The following is a 15,928-nucleotide window of genomic DNA, read 5'->3' on the forward strand; positions in this document are numbered from 1 at the left end:
AGCCCCAGGGCACTCTGGGCCTCAGGAGCTGAGCAGTGTGGGTCCCCACCCTCACCCAGTGGTGGTGGTGGTGGGGGGGGGGGTACTACGTGCTGCTGCTGCTTATGGGTTTGTATCTCACATGTGCACCCATGCATGTGCCCACCGGAAACGGGAACAGGGGCTGCTGTGGTCCTGGAATGGGGGCGTGGGGCAAGCCTGAGGCCCCCAGACCCCGTCTTCAACAGTAAGTGGGGTAGAGGGAGGGGGAGCAAGAGCCCAGAAGTTCAGCTGCCCCACCCACACATTCTTCTCGACTTAACCTGCCTGTTTGTGGTCAGGGACATGCCGAGACTAAAGGATCAGTCCTGAGGGTCTGGAGGTCCTGTTGTCGCAATCCCTAGGAGCCCAGGCCTGCTCTCTGTGGCCCCAGGGCTGAACCCTACCCAGTCCCCCTGCTGGCAACCATGGGGCGTGCAGCCTGGGCATGGGGTGGGTACCACCCTCTCTGAGTTCACCCAGCAGGTGTGAGCTGGGGCAGCCACATGCCAGAGTCAGTACTGGGGACATGCAGGCACCCTGTCCTCCCAGGGCTGCCAGGCTGGAAGGGGGACAGGCAGTGGCATGCTGGCCCAAGATGCAGGCCTGCTTACTTTCCCTGTCAGGGTAGGGCCGTGTCAGACCACATGGACAGGAGCTACAGGGAGTGCCAAGACCCTGGGGCAGAAGCTGACTGGCGCGTGTCAGGGCAGTGAGGGGGCCTGGGGGGCAGAAAGGGTGGGGCAGGTTGTAGGGCTTGCATGGGGGAGGCAAGGGCCCATGGCACGTGCAGGGGCAAGGTTGATGCCAGGGGACTGATACGAGGCATCTAAGGGGATGCCTTGGTGGCTGCCGTCCCGGGTAGAGCCTAAAGGACAAGGGGTGGGAGGCAGAGAGCCAGGCAGGCATCCAGACTCCCAAGTTTTTAGCCTGTGCAGAGAGCCGCATGGTGTGCCCTTTCTGAGGTGGGACTCCAGCTTGGTTCCCCCTGCTGGAAATGTCTGTATCAGGGAGGTGACCACCACGACCAGCCCCAGCCACAGGCAGAGTCCAGGCCAGTTTGGATTCGTGAGCAGAGAGTAGGGAGGGATGGACCAGGGTCAACACCTCGGTGGGGGCTCCCCAGTGGTCAGGGTAGGACCCAGGGGACAGAGTGAGGGAGCTTAGCTCTCAGAGCCAGCACCAGGCACTATCTGTTGCCACCCAGCTCACCCACCCCAACACCCTTTGCTTACCCCACATCCCTGGATGGGGGATGGGGGATGGGGGGTGGGGGATGGGGGACGGGGGCAGGGCTTACACCGGTTGTGTGGCTGGGGGGACTGAACCCGCCAGCTCCCCCTGGACCCCTCCTAGCTGCCACCAGTGTCTGAAGGGGTGCCTGCAGACACCTGAGCTCCCAGGAAGAAATACTTTGTGACTGAATATATGACCTTGGGCAGGTCCGGGAACCTTACAGAGGCTGATCTCACCACCTGTGGGGATGGGACAATGTGCCTGCCTGGGGTAATAGGGGAAGCAGACAGAGGGGTGCACACACCTGTACACAAACACGCGACGCGTGCACACACACTGGCACACAGACACGTGCACTGTGGAAACTCCCCCCTGCCCCCTGTAGCCAGGCACACTCTTACAGGGCAGGGGCCTGGGCACCTGGGAAAAAAGTGTTGCCCGAAGTAGAGGTCTCTGCCTGGCTCACAAGTAACTCAGCGCCTCTGCCCTTGCCTTTCCAGACTGGTCCTCTAAAAACAGATCACAAGGCCCCTTCTGTTAACCTCCTACATCCCCTCACAGGGGCTCCTTTTGCGAGTGGGTGGGGTAGAGCTGGGGCTGAGGCTGGTCATCCCTGGGGCCAGCTAGAGGCCATGCAGGACCTTGGGAGTAGGCCTGGGAAGCTGGGACACACCTTAGGAACCCTTCGGGCTTGGGCAGCTGAGCTCTCCATCAAGGCCTCCCCCCGCCCCCCCCAACAGGCCCAGCTGTTGTTTTGATGACTCTGGGGCCAGGCGGATCCTCAGGAGAGTCCTCGTCTCCATAGCCTGGCCAGAGCCTGCCCAACCCTGGGCAGGAGGGGAAGGAAGCGGACTTAGACCAGGGGAAGCTATCCTTGGGCGCTGGGCGGCCAGCCAGGCTCCTGTCTGACTGGGTGCAAACAATTGGAAAACCCCAAGAACTCCTGCGGGATCTGAGCCAGCCACACACCGGGCTCTGCTCAAGGCCATGGAATGAGCCCTGAGCCTGTAGCCTGAACCCTGATCTTTGGGTACTTCTGAGTTCTGCCCCTGCTGGTCACACACAGAGCCCTGCTGGCAACACGGTATGCTAGATCCTTTAAAAGGCCTTTCAGCTACCCCTAGAATCTGGACAAATTACAAGAAACACGGTTTTTTTAAAAGTAATATCTATGCCCAACATGGGGCTTGAACTCACAACCCCGAAATCAAGACTCACGTGCTCTATCAAATGAGCCAGCCAGGTGCCCCAAGAAACATTTTTAATACACTGCTGGGCTTACAAAGAAGTATCTATGTTCAAGGCTCCCCCCAGATTAAAAACACTAAAAATAAAGAAATAAATAAACAGAAGAGTAACGAGCAGAAACCCAGGATGATGAAAGGAAACAGATGGGAAAGCAGGGCGTCCCTGGACACAGGAAAGAAGAGCTGCACTGGCAATTATGGAAGCCTGCACAGGACCCTCACAGGGCCCAGAGGGGGCATGCGTCACAAAAGGAATCTCCTCTGGAGGGGTGTGTCCTCAGAATTTTCACAGGCATTGGTGCGCCCAGGGGTGGGGGTGGGGGGGTGGAGGCTGTCGGTTGAGCATCCACTTCCTGCTCTGGTCTTGATCTCACGGTTGGAGGGTTTGAGCCCTCTGCCCGGCTTTGCGCTGATAGAATGGAGTCTGCTTCAGATTCTGTCTCCCTCTCTCTCTCTGCCCCTCCCCCACTACCTCTCTCTTTCTCAAAAATAAATAAACAGGGTGCCTGGGTGGCTCAGTCCGTTGAGCATCTGACTCTAGGTTTCGGCTCAGGTCATGATCTCATGATTCATGAGTTTAAGTCCTGCATTGGGCTCTGTGCTGGCAGTGTGGAGCCTGCTTGGGATTCTCCCTTTCTCTCTCTCCCTCTCTCTTTGCCTCTCTCAAAGTAAATAAATGAACCTTAAAAAAAAAAAAAAAGGGCACAACTTAAAATAAATAAATAAATAAACATTAAAAAAAAAACACAGAGTCCGGGACGCCTGGGTTGCTCAGCTGAGTAAGCATCCAACTCTTGATTTCAGCTCAGGTTATGATCTCACAGCTTGTGAGTTCAAGCCCTGCATGGGGCTCTGTGCTGACAGCTCAGAGCCTGGAGCCTGCTTCATATTCTGTGTCTCCCCTTCCTCTGTCCCTCCCCTGCTTGAGCTCTGTTCTTTCTCAAAAACAAACAAACGTTAAAAAAAAAAAAAAAAAGAATTTTTACAGGTATGAGCTGACAGTTAAAAATGAGGGTCCATTCAAAGAAACAATATGAGAATCAGCAGAAACAACAAATAACAGATTTGGACCCCCAAAAAGTAAGAAATTGGAATTGTTAGGTACAGAATATTTAAAAACTGTATGTGAAATGTTCAAGAAATTGAAGCAAAGCTGGAATCCAAAAATTGAACATGCATGAAGATACCATAAAAAATGATGAGATTTGAATTAAAAAAGCAAGTATGACTTTTAGATATGATAATAAAATAACTTAAAATTGAATGGATGAGTTGATGGGACACAACCAGTGAATTAGTGAGCTGAAAGATGAAGAAATCACCCAGAACGCAGCAGAGACAGGAGGTGGAAACAGAAAGAGAAGAACTGACATGGAAGGAGAAGGGAAAAGGTGAAGCCAGAAAGGTGTCCCCAGAGACTAGGTACAATGAACCAGGAGGCAGACTTGGAGACCTAGAAAACGGTTGAGAAGTCTCCAGAACTGATGAAAGATATGAATCTGTAGGAACAGGAAACACAGTGTAAACCGAATGGACAAGTAAGAATATATCCACGACTAGAAACATGCTAATGCCAAAGACTGCAAAAGACAAAGACCTCAAAATTATCCAGAAAGAACAGACTGCTTTCTTAATCTGGCACCTATCTAAACGCTAACCCTGACCGCCATCTCAGGCTGAGCCCTGCAAGCCTTGGGGCTGCTGGCCATCGCTAAGCTTCTGGAACCGTGTTCTTGGGCCGGTCGTGGAAGCCTCCCAGGCAAGTCTCACCACTTCTGGAACCCTCTGGAGGCCCGCTGACCGACCAGACATGGGGCCCTAAGGGCTGCCTTTTGGGAGGGAGCAGGAGCCCAGGGCAGCCAATGACAAAAGCCAGGAAGGCCACCTTTCTCTGAGCCTGGCCATGCGCCCCTTCTCTGGGAGGCATCTCCCTCCTCTCTCCAGGCTTCCCAGCCTCTCCGCGTCAGAGGGGACTGCGGGGGTGGGGACACCTTGGGGAAGGGCGGGCCTGGGTTCCGGGAAGTCAGGTGCCATCTCGCGGCCACTCGAAGCACTGCGCACGAAGCCCCGTGGTATGCCCGCGATTTCCGAGGATGGAACCTGGACGCAGACCCCGAGCTTGCCGGCCTGGGGCCGCCTTATGAGGGTCACGGGGGGAGGAGTTCGGGTGCCTCGCGGGATTCGGAGGTCGTGTCCTTTGGAGAGGCCTCTGGGCGGGGGGGTGGGGGGGGGTCACACCCAGGCACAGAACTGCTCTTCCCCGTCGGTGTGGCGTCCCGCCCGCCCACGGTCGCTGGACCCCGGGTGGCGGCGGGATCCAGGGGTCCAAGTTGGGGGCGGTAGCAGCGGGCGGAGACGCCGGGCCAGGCGGGTGCGGGCGGCCGAGGCAAGCACGAGCAGCGGAGGCAGCGAAAGGAATCCGAGAACGATGAGCGCCGCGGCGCCTCGGTCGGAGAGCAGTGCGCGGCACGCGGGGCGGGGCGCCGGGTGAACCTGGGGGCGGGGCGACCAGTCAAGCGGGGGCGGGGCCTGGGTACAGGTGGACGGGGCGGGGCGCGCCGTCCTTGGGGGCGGGGCCCGATAAACGACCTGGGGCGGGAGTAGGTGGACCGGCCGGGGGCCTATGGTGGTCAGTGCGAACCAGAGGGGTGGGGCCTGGGAGGCTGGCCTGAGGTCTGGCGGAGTGGGGTGACTGGGGCTGGCTGTGGCCAGGCATTTTTGAGTCGAGAATGGGAGATCCAGGGCCCAAGCGGTAAGGGCTCAAATAGGAGTCTCTTGAGGGGAGGCTCAGAGACTTGCTCCCCGGTTGTCCCATCCCCACTTTCCTCCCTTCTCTGCTCTGTCATGGCTCTTCCCTATGTTGGCATCTGACCTCGAGCCCCTACCCGTGCCTCTCACCAGCTGGTACCACCCTCTCTTCTGTGGCCCCGCGCTCAGTCTTCCGCCCCTGCTTTATGCCTACCGAAGGAGGACACGGAACCCATCTGCCTACATCCCCCTTCCTTAGACCAAGCCTTAGCCCATTGCGCATGGGGAAACCCAGCCCAGGGCAGGAGGGGTCTGTGAGTGGCTGGGGCGGTGGGTGGACTGGAGAACTTTGATGATATCTTCATCTTCTCTTCCTGGAACCCCTCCTCTTCCCACCATGCCCAGCTGTCCAGACCCTGGTGGCCCCTGGTACAAGGCTAGGAGGCCTCAGGGAAGGGGAGGGAACTGTCCCCTCCCATGACAAACAAAAGCCCTTCTTTTGCTGTGTGTGTCTGTGTGTGTGTGTGGGGGGGGGGGGTTGGAAGAAGAAGGGGCTTTCCAGGGAAGGGCACATATGTCTCTGGGGACAAGGGGACCATGCTGGAAAGGGGCATATTCACCTACAGCCCCAGGGCCCTGCACTTCTGCAGGACCCCCCGCTACCAAGGGCCCCAGCCAGCCCCCACCCTGCCCACGGAGGGCTTAGCTCACCCTCGAGTGGCACAGGAATCCCAGGTACACGATGGCAGCTGCTGGCAGAAGGGCCAGCAGGAACACGGTTGCAGGCAGCAGCAGGTGCAGCAGCAGTCCAGCCAGGGCCTGGCCAGGCAGCAGTAGGGTCCCAAGGCCTCGGACCACCAGGCCTACCCACCGTGGGGACATCAAGACTGAGGCCTGGCCGTCAGGAACCCTTTCCGGCAGCATGGGGGCTGTGTCCGAAGTGCTGCCTCCCTCATCCTCCTCCATTTCCTTCTCCTGTTCACTCATGCTCTCGCAGGCAACAGGCCTGGTGTGTTCACGGAGGTAGTCAGACGGCAGGACTGAGGCCCCCAGCATCAGCCCTAAGTCCCCAGGTCAGACTCCCACCCAGACACCAGCAACCATAGCGGACCCAGCTGGAGGACAGCACCCCGGTCCAGGTAGGTCCAGCCCTGACCATCAGTCTCCAAGGCCACACCCCTGCCTCAGTTTTCCCCAATGCCAGGCTGGGCCTCTCTCTACCAGGCGACTACAGCTCCGGCTCTGGTCAGTGTCCCCAGCCAGCTCCTGTGTGTTCTGGGCAGGGCTTGCACAGCTGTCCTGGCACTGGGGCCCTCCTCCCTCCTGGTCCCGCCCTCTCCCTGCTTGGAGCTATCCCCGCCCCCCCCCCCCCCCAGATTTCAGTTCATAGGTCTTGACTCTGACAACTGCCCCATCAGTTACTGCTGTGTACAGGTGGCCACCCACACCGCTTCCCAGCCTTAGTCCCTGCTGGTTGTCCTCATTGCCAAATGAGGTTGGCCTCTCTCAGCCTCAGGAAAACAGGGAAAACACTGGGTGCCCACACCACAGGGCTGTGGAGGAGGCATGTGGGCAATGCATGTAAAAAGGCGCTTGGTGTAGGACTCAGAACACAGTAGGTGCTCAATAACAGCATCCTTTGCGTTGGAGTCTCATCCATCCTGAAAACAGTGGGAGCACATATTCTGTTATTTCAATTGGGGGGAAGTATTCCCAGCTCCTCCGTAAACCCCAACTAATTTCCCCAAGTATTATTGAAATGCTCTTAACTCCTAGCAGAGCATTCAGCATATTAAACCCCACTTATGTAACTAGCTGATGTCTAACTGACGAGTAGGTTACCTGTGAGCCCAACGAACAAGGTGTGCAGCCTCAGACGCGAACATTTCCCTTTCACACCTTCTCCCACCGTTGGCTTCATCACGTCCAACGTTTCTTCTAACATTTTCCAGCGCATACACTCCCTTCGGACACATGCGGACAGGGGAAGACGGCAGCGATTGGGCACCGCAGGTTTAAGGAATGCAAGCCTGAGACATGTCCCTGTGAGAAGGCTGCTTGAGGTTCCCTGCAGCGCGTGCCAAGCCCTGTTGCCCAACACGCATGCGATTTCGTTGTTTTCACTGGCACACACAGACCAAAACCTTACAGTAGCTGTTTTTTTATTCAGATAATGAATTTAGGGTAAAAAATGTTGCAAGTGATAATGTTCAGATGCAGAGTTCGGGTGGAGAGGGTACCTGCCTAATCTCTTAAGCTCCGTCCTTTGCTCGGGTCCCTCTTGCAGTCATTCGTTCACGCAGTAAAAACTCAACACTGGCTGAGCTCCCTCAGTGTACCAGGACTGCCCTAGGCTCTGCCGACGCGATGGTAAAGGCCAATGTGGGCCTCTGCTCTGTAGGGACGGCTCTGTGTGGGGCCCTGACGAGCCTGCACGAGTTCACAGCTGAATGAGCTGCAGTGCTCCGGACGGACCGGACGGTGGCAGAAGCCGGGAGGACCAGCCTCGCCGCTGGCTCCCACTGACTCCTGCCTTTGGGAAGGCAGTTTCTAGGCTCATCTGGCTCTCAGGAGGTATGTGGTTTTCCACCAGGCCTCCCAGGGTGCAGGGTAGCTCTTCAGCACCGGGGTGCCCATTCACCCCCTCACCCCACCCCATGCCATTTGTCAAGCTTTTGCTCTCTTGCTTTTGTGGACTACTCAGGTGGTAAACTGTCCTCATCCACCCGGAGCATGTTGCTTCCTTACTGGCTGAATCTGTCAGCCTGTGTGATGTGCCCAAACGGAGACTTCATTCTAGAAGAGGAAGGAAAACATTTAAAATGAAGTTAACACCTATTTTTGTGGAGCGGTAAGTGCTAGGGACAAAATAAAACAGGGTCGAGCTTCTCCAAATCAGGGGTGGGGCTTGAGGGTTCTCTTGCGGGGGTGACATCTGTAGAGTGACTGAGGCTCAGCCGGTAAAGTCCATATGGCTTGGGGGTGAGATGGGGCCACTCAGCTCCTTGCCAAAGACCCGCCCTTTCGGATCTGGCACAGGAAGGGCTTCTCTGTAGGGAGGTGGGGGAAGGGCCAAGGCTCTGCCGTGGGGGACTGGGGGACGGGGCAGGGCCTTCAGGACACCTCATCCCTGGGAGTGTGTGCGTGGGGACGGGGAGAGAGTGGCCATCCCAAAGCTGTACTGCCTCTGGCTGGCAGCTGGACAGGGGAGGCTGCAGGAGCTGGCTATACCTCCTTCTGTCTGGGCTCTGGACAGGTGGCCTCGGACAGGGATCGGGGATGGTAAGGCATCCTCAGGCCAGGGCCCCAGAGTCAAGGCGACCGATCCTGGAGGCCTTACTCTACTGCAGCACTGCTTTCTACCTTCTGGACTTGGCTCTTGGGAAAATCTCTTTGCCTGGGTCCCTCCTTCTGTCGGGGGGCTCTGCCCCTTCCCAGGACCCGAGGGATTCCTACTCCCCACAGCGTCAGCCAAGTTGCCTGGCATCCATGGTAAGTCTTCTGTCCTGGCGTGGCATCTGCGTGTGGGGGAAGGGTCCCACTTCACCCTGTCCCCCTCCCCAGCGTGGAATCAGGGGAGAGGCCAAGCTCCAGCCCCACAGGTGGCCGTCTTGGCCAGTGGTGAACAGGAGTGGAGGTGAGCAGCAGGGCCTGAGGGAGGGGCCCAAGGAAAGGCGTGTGAGTGCCTCCCTGGGGGCCTGTCAGGGCACATCAGAGGCTGTGGGCATGTTTCTGCCTGCCTGGCCTTTGTCTCTGAGGAGGGAGCCCAGGCCAGGAGCCCTGGCGGTTGGCAGGGGAGGAAAGGTGCTGGGGCAGGGGCTGTTGCCGGCAGGCAGGGCTGGGCGTCCCCTTAAGTTGCTGGGTGAACAGGGTGGAGAAGTGGCCCTCAGCCTGGCGGGGAGGCAGCACTGCTAACCCCCACAGCTGCAGCTGCAGCCCTCCAGCTTCTGGAAGCAGACACCCCCGCCTCCACACTTCCAGGAGATTCAGGAGAGGGCCTCCAGGGCGTGGCTTGCCCAGGAACTGCATGGAGGGGATATCCAGCTGGAGGACAGGACCCCAGGGAGGACTCCCTCTAGGGGTAACTGGGAGTTGAACTCTTAAGAAGGCTAAGTGGTAGCCCGGTCCCCTGGGGAGATGGGGGGGGGGGGTGCGGCAGTTCATATTGGCCTGGGGACATATGGGCTGGAGCTGGCCAGGGGCCTCCAGTATCCGTGAAGGATTCCTGTTCTTCTCAGATGGACTCCGGGAGCTCCCGGCCGGGGGAGCAGAACCCGACCGAGGCAGGGGCAGAGCGGGAACTGCGGTGGGTGGAGCTGAGCTCAGAGGAGGCCCTGGGAGCCCAGACAGAGGGGCCCAGCGCCCCACAAGCCTGGGGGTGCCTGCTGCAGGCCGTGTGGAGGGGTCACCCGGGCCTGGTGACAAAGCTGCTGCGTCAAGGGGCCAGTGTGGAGGAGAGGTGAGCCCCGGGGCCGCTCCGAGAATCTTTACCGGGGTGGAGGAGGTGGCAGGGGCCCCTTCACTGAGCGAGGGAGGCGGGGCGGCAAGGGCGCCTCTACCCGCAGGCCCGCCCTGGTCCACGCCACCCTCGCCGCCCGCAGGGACCGCGCAGGCAGGACCCCGCTCCACCTGGCGGTGCTGCGCGGCCACGTGCCCCTGGTGCGCCTGCTGCTGCAGCGCGGGGCCGCCGTGGGAGCCGCCGACCGCGCGGGGCGCACCCCGCTGCACGAGGCCGCCTGGCACGGCCACTCGCGGGTGGCGGAGCTGCTGCTGCAGCGCGGGGCCCCGGCCGCGGCGCGCTCGCGGGCCGGCCTCACGCCGCTGCACTGGGCCGCCGCGCTGGGCCGGACGCTGCTGGCCGGGCGCCTGTTGGGCGCGCCGGGCCCGGGCCCCGCGGCGGCGGACGCGCGCGGCTGGACGGCGGCGCACTGGGCGGCCGCGGGCGGCCGGCTGCCGGTGCTGGAGCTGCTGCTGGCGGCGGGCGGCGCGGGCCCGGACGGCGCCCTGCTCGTGGCGGCCGCGGCCGGGCGCGGGGCGGCGCTGCGCCTGCTCCTGGCGCGCGGGGCCCGGGTGGACGCCCGGGACGGCGCGGGGGCCACAGCGCTCGGCATCGCGGCGAGCCTGGGCCGCACGCAGGTACGTTCCGGCCCGGCTGCGGGGAGGGCGCGGACAGGCGGGCCCCCCCCGGACAGACCGAGCGAGACTGGAGGGCGGGAGGGGCGGCGGGGAGGGGCTGCCGGGGCCCTGAAGGCAGCCTTGACTGCGTGTCTCTCGGAAGCCCGGGGAGGACGCCTGGGGGCGGGGAGGGCATGCGGACTTTATTCTGGTGACCGGCAGCAACGAATATGTATTGAGCACCAGGAGTGTGCTTGAGTCCGGCGGGTCCCTAGGCAGCGGGGAGGGGGGCAGCCGGCTGCTTAGTCTTGGGTTTTGGCTGAGAAGTTCCAAGTGGATGTGTTGGAGTAGAGCCCCTTCAGACCGGCAGAGGTGCTGGCTCATTCTTACCAAGCGGGGAAGCGGCATTGAGAAAGAGGCTGCTAGGTCGGGGAGGCCAGATGAGGTGTGGGTCAGACAAAAGCTGTGTGGCCCCAGCCCCTCACCTGCCCGGGCCAGTCCCTGTCCTCTCCTTCCCTCCTCTTCCAGGACATGGAGGTGCTGCTTGACCGTGGGGCAGATCCCAGCCTCAAGGACAGGCACAGTCGCTCTGCACTCCACAGGGCTGCTGCTGGTGGACACCTGCCTGCTGTCCAGCTGCTAGTGGCCTGGGGAGCGGAGCTGGATGCTGGAGACTCACTGGGCCTCACGCCACTGCACCACGCCGCTCGGGGAGGCCATGCAGAGGTTGCCAGCCACCTCCTAGACAGGGGAGCGCAGGTCAATGCTGCTGGGTGGCTCCACAAGACCCCCCTTCACCTTGCCATGGAGCACGGCCACGGCCCCACCGCAGAGCTCCTGCTGAGCCGAGGGGCTAGCCCCACCTTGAGGACACAGTGGGGTGAGGTGGTCCGGGACCTGGTGTCCGAGGGGGCCCGCCCCAGGCGCTGCTCACCCTTTGCAGAGAGTAGGAGTGGGAGGGGCACATAGCCCCAGAGGCCCTGAGCTGGGCAGAAGGCTCCAGGCTCCCACAGCCTTCTGAGTGTGCCAGGCTCCTCTCTTCTGGGCCGAGCCTGCCTGCCTGGACAGAGGGGAGGACAGCTGAGAGGTTCCTGGAAGAGAAGGGGGGCAGTGGCTTGAGCTCCAGTAATGGGCCTGGGACTGCCCGACTGCCCCACTGCCCCCTAGGGGGCACATCACCCCTGCAGCACTCGTTAGCAGAGAGACTGAGTTGTGGCAACAGATTTGACTAAAACCTGACAGTGTCCCCTGGGTCCATCATGGGGTTGTCACTCTCAGCTGCTCTGTACATGGGGATTATCTTCCTGTGTTTTGTTAGATCCGATATTTGTCTGTTGGCACCCATGTATTACGGGGCCGAACTAATGGCCCCAGTTGTTTCCATCTCCCCTGCGATCGAGCCTGTACTCAGAACTGCTGTCCTCTCTCCACACTCAGTTGATATTCCCCCTGTCCTAAATTATCTAGGGTCAGGTACCTGTCAACTAGGGACAGGCCCCATGCACCAACGACCACTGGGATTATCCAACCAGTCAATTCTAAACTGCTTTCCTTGCCCTGCCTTGCCTCTCCTGTGGGAACCCCAATAAAGGCTCTGGCCGGAGCTTTCCCCTTGCTCCCGCTTTTGCCTCCAGAGGACACTGGTGCCTCTCCCTGCGGCCCTGTAGGGCACGGTGTGCCCTCTTCTCTCAGGAAATGCAGGTAATAAGAAATGTACTTTCAATGGCATCAGCCTCTCCCTGTCATCACTCAGCCGTCTCCATAAATTAAAACTCCTGCGGTACAATGGAAACAGAGGGACGCTTGTCTCTGACTCTCCACCTCTGTATCCTCATAGAAAAATCACCACCATTGTTCGATTTAAAACTATAATTTTCCTGAGAGAACATCTTTTTCAAAAAAAATCTTTTTTTAATGTTTTACTTTTGAGAGAGAGAGAGAGAGAGAGAAAGCACACAAGCTGGGGAGGGGCACAGAGAGAGGGAGACACAGAATCCGAAGCAGTCTCCAGGCTCCAAGCTGTCAGCACAGAGCCTGACTTGGGGCTTGAACCCACGAACCATGAGATCATGACCTGAGCTGAAGTCGGATGCTTAACCGACTGAGCCACCCAGGCACCCTGAGAGAACAGCTTTATAGGACAGATTTCATTTTTGCAAAGTGAGAGTTGTGCCAAATTAGTGCCCCTGCCATGGAAGTGTTTGGATTTACATCTAGGGCAACAGGAAACCTTGAGGGAATTTGTGTGACTACGACGTGGTCTGATCTGCTCAGGAGCCTGCCATGTACAGAGTGGATTGTATCTGGGGGAGGAAGATACAGGGAAACCAGTGAGATGGTGGCATGTTAGCGGGGGTGGGATAAGCCTCAACATCAGACTGGTTTTGTGGGAAGAGCCCCTGGACTTGCTGGCAGGTTGGGCATGGGGGGCCAGGGAGACGGAAATAACAATGACTCCTAGTGACACCTAGGCCTGGGGTGGAGGGTGGGTGGTAGGCTTTTTACTACGTGAGGAGGGCAGACACCCAGGAGATGAGAAGGGGGGAAGGGGGGGCTGGAGGGACGTCTTCAGGATCCTCAGTGAAGATGGTTTTCAGAGGTGCAGGATGGCCCCACACGCGGCTGGCCGGCGCAGCCTGTGGGCTCTACCTTCAGAGCACACTGGGCACCCAACTGCCTCTGACCTCCTCCACTGTGTCTACCATGGCCAAGCCTCGCCTGGAACGTCATGTTGCCCCAGCCAGGCCAGCTTCGAGCCTAACCGGTCTCCCTGTTTGAGCCCTTGTCTCCCTGCAGTCTGTTTGCAAAACGGCGGCTCTGAGATTATTTAATAAGTTGGATGATGCCCGTAATGACCTCACCTTTCACGAGTGTGAAAAACAAATGTGTCATATTGACGCGTTCAGATGCCCTAGTAACCTCACCCAGCTCCCATACTCTCTCTACAATGTGATTTCCATGTTTCTCCCACGAAAATTAGTAACAGAAAACCTCACTAAAATGTAGTTAGGAGGTTCGGTCAGGGGAGCTCTCAGACCTCCCACTCCTCCTCAACTGCTGACCGAACAAGAAGAGAGGGACTCTGCAGGTAGATGCTACTTCATGACCCCAGCTGAAGAAAAAAGGATTTTCTCATCTCCCCAGCAACAGCTCAGCCAATGAGAAGCCATTATACTTCAAACTCTCAGTTTACTCCGGTGGACTTTTTGTTTGCAACAGTTCCTCCAACTGCCACTTTCCTCTAGAAACCAGTCGCGTGTGGTTGTCGCTCCAGGTTTTCCAGTAGTTTCCCTGTCCCGGATTGTAATTTTCTTCTATTCTCAAATAAACCTATTTTTTTTTTTTGCTGGTAAAACTGACCATTTTGTTTTTAATATTAACACTACCATCCAGAGTTGGAGTCAGTGCCTCTGCCCCTTGACGTTGAGTGAACTTTTGTGACTATTCAAGCTGCCAGAGTACTGCTGAAATGATGCTGTGTGGCCCTACAGGGTGGGCAAGAAGGCGATAAGGCATCCGCACCACCTTGCGCTTCAGCCACCATGCAGGGAATGACTGCCCTGAAGCCACCATGCTGTGAGGAATCCCAAATGCAGCATGGTAGCCAGAACATCAAAGTCCTTACATGACCAAGGTCCTACACATCCTCACCAACTTCCATCTCCTGCCTCTGATTTGCTCGCTTTGATTCAGGGGTCCCTGGGATTCTCATTTGCCCCACCCCCGCCACATTGGTTGTTTTTTGTTTTGTTTTGTTTTGTTTTAGTTTTAATTTAATCTCTACATCCAACATGGGGCCCAGCCCAAACTCCTGACCATGAGATCAAGAGTCACATGTTCCACCAACTGAGCCAGCCAAGCACTCCCAACATTTTTGCTGTTGTGGACCTTACCAGGTGCTCTCCTGCCTCTAGTCCTTTAAACCTGCTGGCTCCTCTGCCTGGCAAACTCTTCCCACAGATGTCTGCTTGGCTCAATCAGTCACTTCCTTCTTAACACTACTCTCTCACTGCACCCTCTAACACTATTTAAATTTGCCCCTCCCAAAGGGGAAAGCTCTTCTTTTTTAAAAATTTTTTTTTTCAACGTTTATTTATTTTTGGGACAGAGAGAGACAGAGCATGAACGGGGGAGGGGCAGAGAGAGAGGGAGACACAGAATCGGAAAGAGGCTCCAGGCTCTGAGCCATCAGCCCAGAGCCCGACGCGGGGCTCGAACTCCCGGACCGCGAGATCGTGACCTGGCTGAAGTCGGACGCTTAACCGACTGCGCCACCCAGGCGCCCCAGGAAAGCTCTTCTTTAAGTAGAGTGCCAATAACTATAGGAAGAACGATGGGGTCACAAAATTAACAATGAATGCTCCAACGAATGAATGCAAATTAAAAAGTTTTTAAATGTTTATTTATTTTTGAGAGACAGCGCACAAGCAGGGGAGGGGCAGAGAGGCAGAGAGAGAACCCAAGCAGGTTCCAGGCTCTGAGCTGTCAGCACAGAGCCCAACTCGAACTCACAAGCTGCAAGATCGTGACCTGAGCCGAAGTCAGCTGCTTAACTGACTGAGTCACCCAGGCGCCCCAGGAGTTATTCTTCCCAGGAAGAATAATCTTAAAATGGAAAAAACGGTGGTTAAGCAACTGACTTTGGCTCTGGTCATGATCTCACGGTTCATGGGTTAGAGCCTTGCTTCCGGCTCTGTGCTGACAGCTCAGAGCCTGGAGCCTGCTTCGGATTCTGTGTCTCCCTCTCTCACTGCCCCTCTTTTGCTCACACACGCACACACACTCTCTAAAATAAACATTAAAAATAAAAAAAAGGGGCGCCTGGGTGGCTCAGTCGGTTAAGCCTCCGACTTCGGCTCAGGTCATGATCTCACCCTCCGTGAGTTCGAGCCCCACGTGGGGCTCTGTACTGACAGCTCAGAGCCTGGAGCCTGTTTCAGATTCTGTCTCCCTCTCTCTGACCCTCCCCCGTTCATGCTCTGTCTCTCTCTGTCTCAAAAATAAATAAACGTTAAAAAAAAATTAAAAATAAATAAAAATAAAAATGAAAAAAAATTTGAAAAAACTGTAAACAGTTGGTACTATGGGGTAAAATACCTTGGGGAGTTAGAAGTAGTCTTGCAACTTTTCTGTAATTTCAAAAGTTACAAAGAAAAAAAGGGAAGGGGTGCCTGGGTGGCTAAGTCAGCTAAGCACCGACTTCCGCTCAGGTCATGATCTGGCTGGCTGCTGGTTGGGCTGGAGCCCTGCGTGGGGCTCTGTGCTGACAGCTCTGAGCCTGGAGCCTGCTTGGGATTCTGTGTGTCCCTCTGCCTCTCCCCTGCTCGCTCTCTCTATCTCTCAAAAACAAACATTAAAAAAATTTTTAAGTTACAAAGAAACTGCATGCTCCCATTCTGCCCCCCCCCCACTTCATTATTTTTCAAATTAATGGTAATATAGTGGTAAAATATACATAAAATTTACCATTTCGTTTCAATTTTAGTATATGTACTGCTGAAGTGAGCACCCATTTTGACCATTTTAGAGTGGACAATTCCATGGCGTTTAGCATCTTTACAACA

The 15,928-nt window shown here is 57.2% G+C and overlaps 2 protein-coding genes and 1 long non-coding RNA gene across 4 annotated transcripts; 2 read left to right on the forward strand and 1 right to left on the reverse strand.

Moving 5' to 3' along the window:
- Positions 1-4,130: 4,130 nt before the first annotated feature.
- TMEM88B (transmembrane protein 88B) lies at positions 4,131-6,236 on the reverse strand. The gene is made up of 2 exons (XM_047869184.1): positions 5,961-6,236; positions 4,131-4,994 (listed from the first exon to the last, which is right to left on the reverse strand). Exons 1-2 carry the CDS (start codon positions 6,234-6,236, stop codon positions 4,734-4,736), a joined length of 537 nt encoding a protein of 178 aa, XP_047725140.1. The 3' UTR covers positions 4,131-4,733.
- On the forward strand, positions 5,151-8,536 carry LOC125171925 (uncharacterized). Of its 2 annotated transcripts, none has more exons than XR_007154501.1 (3): positions 5,151-7,823; positions 7,954-8,100; positions 8,506-8,536. It is a non-coding gene; the product is annotated as an uncharacterized LOC125171925 (long non-coding RNA). The 2 variants fall into 2 exon arrangements; XR_007154500.1 differs by lacking the exon at positions 8,506-8,536 and having other exon boundaries at positions 5,151-6,388; positions 7,651-7,823; positions 7,954-8,299.
- A 211-nt stretch (positions 8,537-8,747) lies between these two features.
- Positions 8,748-12,316, forward strand: ANKRD65 (ankyrin repeat domain 65). Its single transcript, XM_047869182.1, has 4 exons — positions 8,748-9,053; positions 9,488-9,708; positions 9,851-10,385; positions 10,893-12,316. The coding sequence occupies exons 1-4, from the start codon at positions 8,976-8,978 to the stop codon at positions 11,331-11,333; spliced, it is 1,275 nt and encodes a 424-aa protein (XP_047725138.1). The 5' UTR covers positions 8,748-8,975; the 3' UTR covers positions 11,334-12,316.
- The last annotated feature ends 3,612 nt before the right edge of the window (positions 12,317-15,928 follow it).

This window comes from Prionailurus viverrinus, chromosome C1 (assembly GCF_022837055.1).
Source record: "Prionailurus viverrinus isolate Anna chromosome C1, UM_Priviv_1.0, whole genome shotgun sequence".
Taxonomy (NCBI): Eukaryota; Metazoa; Chordata; class Mammalia; order Carnivora; family Felidae; genus Prionailurus; species Prionailurus viverrinus.

Coding starts and splice junctions, on each gene's coding strand:
- TMEM88B (XM_047869184.1), bottom strand. CDS start 6,236: ATGAGTGAACAGGAGAAGGAAATGGAGGAGGATGAGGGAGGCAGCACT. Junction 4,995..5,960: donor GATTCCTGTGCCACTCGAGG/GTGAGCTAAGCC, acceptor CCCCGCCCCCAG/GTTCACCCGGCGCCCCGCCC.
- ANKRD65 (XM_047869182.1), top strand. CDS start 8,976: ATGTTTCTGCCTGCCTGGCCTTTGTCTCTGAGGAGGGAGCCCAGGCCA. Junction 9,709..9,850: donor GGGGCCAGTGTGGAGGAGAG/GTGAGCCCCGGG, acceptor CGCCGCCCGCAG/GGACCGCGCAGGCAGGACCC. Junction 10,386..10,892: donor CGAGCCTGGGCCGCACGCAG/GTACGTTCCGGC, acceptor CTCCTCTTCCAG/GACATGGAGGTGCTGCTTGA.